Consider the following 7154-nt stretch of genomic DNA (forward strand, 5'->3'; position numbering starts at 1 on the left):
ATTTCTCGCTCTAGCGGGAGACCTGGAAGCTCGTCTAGGAGCACATCTGGGAACTCATTAACTACAGGAATAGACTGAAGAGTTGGCGGTTTTGCTTCTATATCCCGGACACGAACTATGTGATAGATACATCCCTTCGATATCATCTTCTTCTCCTTGAGATAGGATATAAACCTCGACGAAGCCGTATTACCTTTCCATTACAAAACTGGTTCTCCCGGGACGTGGAACGTGACAGTCTTCGTCCAACACCCCACATTAGCATAAACAAAAGCTAACCAATCCATTCCCATAATAACATCAAAATCGACCATCTGCAATTCTATGAGATCTGCTATGGTCTGACGACCACAAACAACTACAGAACAACCACGATAAATTTTCCTAGTGATAGCAGGTTCACCCACAGGTGTAGACACAGAAAATGGCTCATTCAACAATTCTAGCACTATACCAAATTTTCCCGCAATAAGTAGGGTGACATAGGACAAATTGGACCCCGGATCTATTAACGCGTAAACGTTATATGAACAGATTGTCAATGTATCTGTCATAATGTCTGGTGAGGATTCCACGTCTTGACGACCTGCTAAAGCATAAATGCGATTCTGAGCACCGCCTGCACCAAAAGCTCCTCCCCCACCTCTGCCTCTACCGGCTGAAGACTGCGGGCCGCGCCCAGAGGGACGCACGGATGCGGATGACCCTACTATAGAACCTTTTGGCTGTGTCATACCAGTAGGTCTCCCTTGTGGACAGTCCCTCTTGAAATGATCTATGCTGCCATAGGTATAACAAACCCATGACCCGTAATGACATCGCCCATGATGCGCTCTACCACAGTCACCACACTGTTGTGGTAGTGATCTAGCCTGTCCCGGACCCCTCTGCTGCTGTGACCTGGATGTGCAGGAACTATCACTTGGTGCAGAGGGAATATAATACCCTTATCTATTATCCTTGAGACTAAGCTGATGGCAGCCTAAATGGCCTACCTTGGTATTGGGGTCTGAAACTCCCCCTACTATCACCCTGCTGACCAATAATCCTAGCCCTTTTATGGCGCTCCCTCTCTATCCTCTCAGTCTCCTGCGGCTGGCGTCTACGATCCTCACAATTCTGTGCGAATGCCTAGATACGAGCAATGTCCATATTATCACTTACCGTCGCAGTGGTACAAGCCTTCACATAATCGGGGTGTAAACCCGCGATGAACCGGTGAATCCTGGCACTCGATGAATCAAAGAAGGATGGAGTACATCTGGCCAAGGAATCAAATCGGAGGCAATAATCACGAACGCTGGAGTTACCTTGCTGGACAGTCAAAAACTGATCTACCTTCACCTCTCGTATCTCCAACGGTAAATAATGATCAAGAAAGGCCTCTGAAAACTCAGACAAACGCGCTGGAGGTGCCTCCGGACCCCTAGCATGCTCCCACCTCTCATACCATAGGATCGCTATATCACGGAGCCTAAAAGCCGTTAACTTTGCTGCCTTGGTCTCGGTAGAATGCATGACCCTGAAAATACACCGGAGCTTATCGATAAAGTTTTGTCGATCCTCGTCCCACGTAACCCCTGAGTGCTTTGGAGGGTCAAGTGCTAAAAACTCACGAACTCTCGAACTATGGTACCCATCAGCAGTTACTACTCCAGCAGGTGCTCTCGGCTGTTACTCCAGAAGGTGCTCTCGGCTGTCTCTGTGTCGTCACAATCTGGGTCAATAAATGCATCGCTCTCCTAAGATCCTGGTCTGTTAGTATGGAAGGGGGTACTGGAGTTGCTGCCTCCCTCGAGAGTTCCTCAAGCGGTGGAGTCGTCGATGATCGCTGGGGTAGGGTCTAACCCTGGACCTCAGGGTAGGCCTCGGCTGCGGGGTGTGCCCTACTATTCCCCTCGCCCGCTGCTGTATTGCCTTTCCGGCTAGCTACAGCCTTCCTAGTCACCGGCATAGCTGTGTACAAATATAGAAGGGTAAGTTTAACACAAATCTCCTATGACATGGCTTTACAGCACCATTTAGATCTGAAAGAAAGGTAACCAATTCCTAAATGCCCTGTAGCTTCCTGTTTATATGATGTGGTTCACAACACATCTATAAACAAGACTCTACTAGATACGGCTTGTAGACTCCCTAGGACAAACCTGCTCTGATATTAAGTTTGTCACACCCCAATTTCGGGTGACGTGACCGGCACCCGAAGCCAAACCAGGCTCAAGCGAACTACTCTAAATCTGAAACTCTGGGGAAGTAATCCCCAGAATAAATCGGTAAGGCCTACCTGCACACAGAAAATACCCACAAACCGCAATCTGGATATATATATATATATATAGATAGATAGATAGATAGATACTGACTATCTCTTCTGAACTGGGCACACACACCCAAAACGTATATATATACAATTGAGCAAGCCGACAAGGCTGCTCTGATCGTACAAAGCCAACAGTATCCAAGCAGACATATACAAGTCAACGAGGCTGTCACACGGACACACTATATACATGACTCGTCTACAAGCCTCTATGGAATGTGCGATTGTGCCATACAATCTGTAATCAAACGGGAGAGACTCCAAAGACTTGGAAACTCCGAACAAAAAGGAGCTCACCAATCAGCTGATATCAGATCCTGCTTACTGGGGAGGCCTATCAATCTGTCGATCTGCACATGCGGGCATGAATGCAGTGCCCCCGACAAAAGGGACGTCAGTACAAAACAGTGTATCGAGTATTTAAAGCAATGGAATAATTGAAACTGAACTGAAAAACGATACAATCTAGAGGGTAAAGAATCCTCATAATAACTCTCTGATCTGTCTCAAGTGGAATGCAATACCATGATAACATATGTCTCACTGACCAAGTGGCCAGGCTAAATAAAAGTCTCACTGACCCGTCGGCTAGGCAAACCTGTCTCACTGACCAAGTGGCCAGGCTAAATAAAATGTCTCACTGACCAAGTGAGCAGGCCAAATAAAATGTATGCATATTAGGTATGCGCTGGAAAGTATCAATACTGTAACATGTCTCTTTATGAACTTGAGGACATAAGAAAGGAATATAGCCCCTCAGAAAGAATAACATAACACTCGGAAACTAGACACCAATACGGCTAGCTCTACTTTAACAAATCTCTAGTCATAAGGTTTATCACGCTCTTACCATAAATGGAATCATGCTAAGAAAAGAAAGAACAGCCTTAACATACCTTTTCGGTCTTCTACCACTTAACGCTTATCCTCCCAAGCTCATAAATCTACATTCAAGAGAATTCATACTATTTTTAGGCTTATCGTCAAATGCCTATCTTAAGTCTTCAAATTAAGCTCCTTTAGAATCTACCAAAATTCGGACAACATCTCTCCTGTTTATATCCCTTGCCCAAAATCACAAGAATAACGACTAACACAACAACAACAACACTAACGCCAACAACATCATAATCCATAGAAAAATATTCCATAAAACATCCCACACGATGTTTATCAACATACAATAACAATATACACTTCTTTTCTTCCTAATCAAGGAGCATAATCTCATAAACACACAACAACATTAGATACCATCCATATACATGGAAATTATCCCAACAACACAGCCACAACATGCTCAAAACAGTCCATAAACTCAAAAACTACAACACAACACTTTATGACCTTTCCACCACAACTATTTTCACTTTTAAGACTTGCTAAACCTTTAAATCAACTCAACATAAGAGATAGGATGAAGAAAATACCTTATACTTGAAGAACTGTAGCCACACCAATTTTCTTCAAGACCAACCTCACCACAACATCAAGTAGAAACAAGAACAATCACTTTTCATGAACTAGTTTGGTGTAATTTTGTTGAATTCTTAATTTAAGGGGTGATAAGTGTTTAAGAGAAGTGTATGGATGTGTCTGGAACTCCCAATAAGTTTAAATAATCAAAAAAGTGGAATAATAGTGTATTTATACCCCTTGAGAGTCGGTTCCACCGACTTTCCCAAGTGGGGCCCGTGGGGAGACATTTGGCAGCTTGAATGCTTATCTTGAAATGCCCATAACTCCCTACTCCGATGTCATTTTGACAAACAGTTTGTTGCGTTGGAAACTGAACTTTCAATTTAGGCTTTCATTTCACTTTAAAACTCCTGATATACTAGGAGATATACCCTTTAAAGTTGACCCAAAATTTCTGTCTAAAATTCTACTAACGTTTTTCAAATTTTCGACAAACTTATTTTCTTCGATTTGCTTAATCCCAAAACCTTTAGACACTCACTTACCACTTGTTTAGAGTATTCCTTAACCTTATAAGGGTTCCATGACCTCTTCTAGCTTACATTAGTTTACTTACAACGCAAACGACGCTAATGTTTTTTGAGGTGTAACATTTCATGAGGCTTGACGTGTCAGGTTTGGGCAAAGTGTTGGCTTTTGTTAAGGCGAGATGATCATTTCTAGAGCAGATTAAGGAAAGGCAGTTCGAGGACGCGAACTTGTGAAAGATTCGTGACAAGGTTTAGAGTGGTGAGGCCAAGGAGGACATGATTGATGATGAGGGTGTTCTAAGGATCAAGGAGCGTGTCTATGTCCCTCATTTTGATGGCTTGATTAGGATGACTTTAGAGGAGGCTCACACTACTACATATTATATTCATCCTGGTGCTACCAAGATGTATCGGGATTTGAGGCAACATTATTAGTGGGCTAGGATGAAGCGGGATATTGTTGAGTTTTTTTTCATAGTGCTTAAATTATCAGAAGGTTAAATACAAGCACCAGAGAACCGGGGGTACGCTTCAGAGGATACCCATTCCAGAGTGGAAGTAGGAGAGGACATCGATGGATTTTGTGGTTGGTCTTCCGAAGACCTTGGGTAAATTTTATTCGATTTGGGTCATTATTGATCGATTGACCAAGTCTGCCCATTTCATACCGATTCAGATCACCCATAATGCTCAGAAGTTGGCCAAGATTTATATTCGGTAGATTGTTCGTCTGCATGGGGTTGCTATTTCCATCATATCCGATAGAGGCATGACATTTACATCCCAATTTTAGAAGGCGTTGCAGTCTGATTTGAGCACTACATTAGACCTTAGTACAGCTTTACACCCTCAGACAGATAGCTAGTATGAGCGGACTATTCAGGTCCTAGAGGATATGCTTTGAGCTTGTGTGATTGACTTCGGTGTCTATTGGGATCAATTCTTACCATTGGCAGAGTTTGCGTATAACAATAGTTACCCCCCGAGCATTGATATGGCCCCGTTTGAGGCTCTTTATGGGAGGAGATGTACGTCTCTTATCGGGTGGTTTGATGCATTTGAGGAAAGGCCATGGGGTACTAATCTTCTGAGAGAGTCATTAGATAAGGTTAAGGTGATTCAGGAAAAGCTCTTGGCGGCTTAGAGTAGACAAAAAGAATATGTGGATCGAAAGGTCCGAGATCTTGAGTTCATGGTTGGAGAACAATTTTTGTTAAAAGTCTCACCCATGAAGGGTGTGATGAGGTTTGGGAAGAAAGGTAAGCTTAGTCCTAGATTCATTGGTCCGTTTGAGATTCTTAGTCGTGTGGGGGATATAGCCTATACGTTGGCTTTGCCTCCAGGTTTATCAAGCGCTCATCTGGTATTTCATGTCTCTATGTTGCAGTGATATCATGGTGATGGTTAATTCATCATTCGTTGTGATTCAGGCTTGTTGGTTGAGAAATTGTCTTATGAGGAAGAGCCTATCGCTATTCTAGATAGAGAGGTTCGCAAGCTGAGGTCGAAAGAGATAGCGTCAGTGAAGGTTCAGTAGAAGAACCGTCGTATTGAGGAAGCTACTTGGGAGACCGAATCCGATATACGCAATAACTATTCCTAGCTTTCCACTGAGTCAGGTACCTTTTCCCTTATTTCTCTTCCTTGTCTGTTTAGGAACGAACAATTGTTTAGTTGGTATCTGATGTAACGACCCGCTAGGTCGTTATGGAGGCTTTGACCATCTTACCCTTGCTAGTACCTTCCTGAGAATAGATGTCACGACCCATTTTAGGATCGTGCGGGCGCCTACCATTCCTACCTCGGTAGGCGAACCCTTAAACACAATCATAAGCCATTTCCACTCATAAACAGGATTCATTCAATACGAAGTTATAAACATAATCAAGCGAAAATAACTCTTTTATTAAATAAGCGGAATTAATTACAAAAGTGGCTTAAACATAATAACCTTCCTAAAACCTTGTCTAGAGTAGTATAAGAGCGACTAAATTCGAAGGTACAATACTCAAAATAAATAAAATAGAATAAGATTCGGAGGTACAATACTCAAAATAAATAAAACAGAACACAACCTCCATCTAGGGATGAAGATGATGGAGGTCTTCAAGAATAGCAACGCGCATCTTTCGGAAACTCTCAAATCAAGCTATCCACCTGTAAGACTCTACACCCCGAATGGGATGTACCAAGAGTAGGATCAGTACAACACTAGTACTGGTAAGAATCATAGGCCGCTAATGGTTATAATAATATAACAACAAATAGATAAAACAAATAAGCATGGTAGGCATATTTTAAGTCAAACTCTATGCATAACAAAAATAAGTCTCATCCAAACCCAATAGATCCTCGGTGAAAACAAGTAGCTCAAAGGTATTTAATTTCCCTAACACCTACCATTTATGTGTTTTCCCCACATACAACGCAATTATACCACTAGGATGACCTTTCCCAATACCCACATCAATTACTAATGCCCTTAAGGACGCTCACATACTTACCACTCATAATACAACATAATACTCAATAGATTTGGACTAAAATGGAATGACAGATCTTCTCACCATTCAAATACTCGAACACAGTCATGCCCGCTAGGACATTCACTTATACCATGGACAAGTTAGTTACACTTAATCAATCACAAATCCCAGCCTATGGTTATATCAAGTAAGCCCAATCGTTCCAAGTCTCAGAGAAATACAATCACAAACCCATATCATAATCAGGCATTAGAGATAATAAAGTACAATGCAAAATGTATATGGTACGAATGCAATGCATATAAATTATACACACATACTCCGGAGGGACGATGTCCACCTCTCAGCAATCATGACCCAGGGGCACCGCTCAGTCCTTGTACCGTCATTCCGTATCAC

The 7154-nt window shown here is 42.4% G+C and overlaps 1 protein-coding gene across 1 annotated transcript; it reads right to left on the bottom strand.

Annotated features, from left to right (window-relative positions):
• Nucleotides 1-200: 200 nt before the first annotated feature.
• Nucleotides 201-1518, bottom strand: LOC132612953 (uncharacterized). The gene is made up of 2 exons (XM_060327021.1): nucleotides 1217-1518; nucleotides 201-900 (listed from the first exon to the last, which is right to left on the bottom strand). The coding sequence occupies exons 1-2, from the start codon at nucleotides 1516-1518 to the stop codon at nucleotides 201-203; spliced, it is 1002 nt and encodes a 333-aa protein (XP_060183004.1).
• Between the last annotated feature and the right edge of the window lie 5636 nt (nucleotides 1519-7154).

This window comes from Lycium barbarum, chromosome 10, assembly GCF_019175385.1.
Source record: "Lycium barbarum isolate Lr01 chromosome 10, ASM1917538v2, whole genome shotgun sequence".
Classification (NCBI taxonomy): Eukaryota; Viridiplantae; Streptophyta; class Magnoliopsida; order Solanales; family Solanaceae; genus Lycium; species Lycium barbarum.

Excerpts from the sequence above, each read along its gene's own strand:
- LOC132612953 (XM_060327021.1), bottom strand. The coding sequence starts at position 1,518 with ATGCATTCTACCGAGACCAAGGCAGCAAAGTTAACGGCTTTTAGGCTC. Across the intron at positions 901-1,216 it reads TCGAGTGCCAGGATTCACCG|GTCACAGCAGCAGAGGGGTC; the intron begins GTTCATCGCGGG and ends CTGCACATCCAG.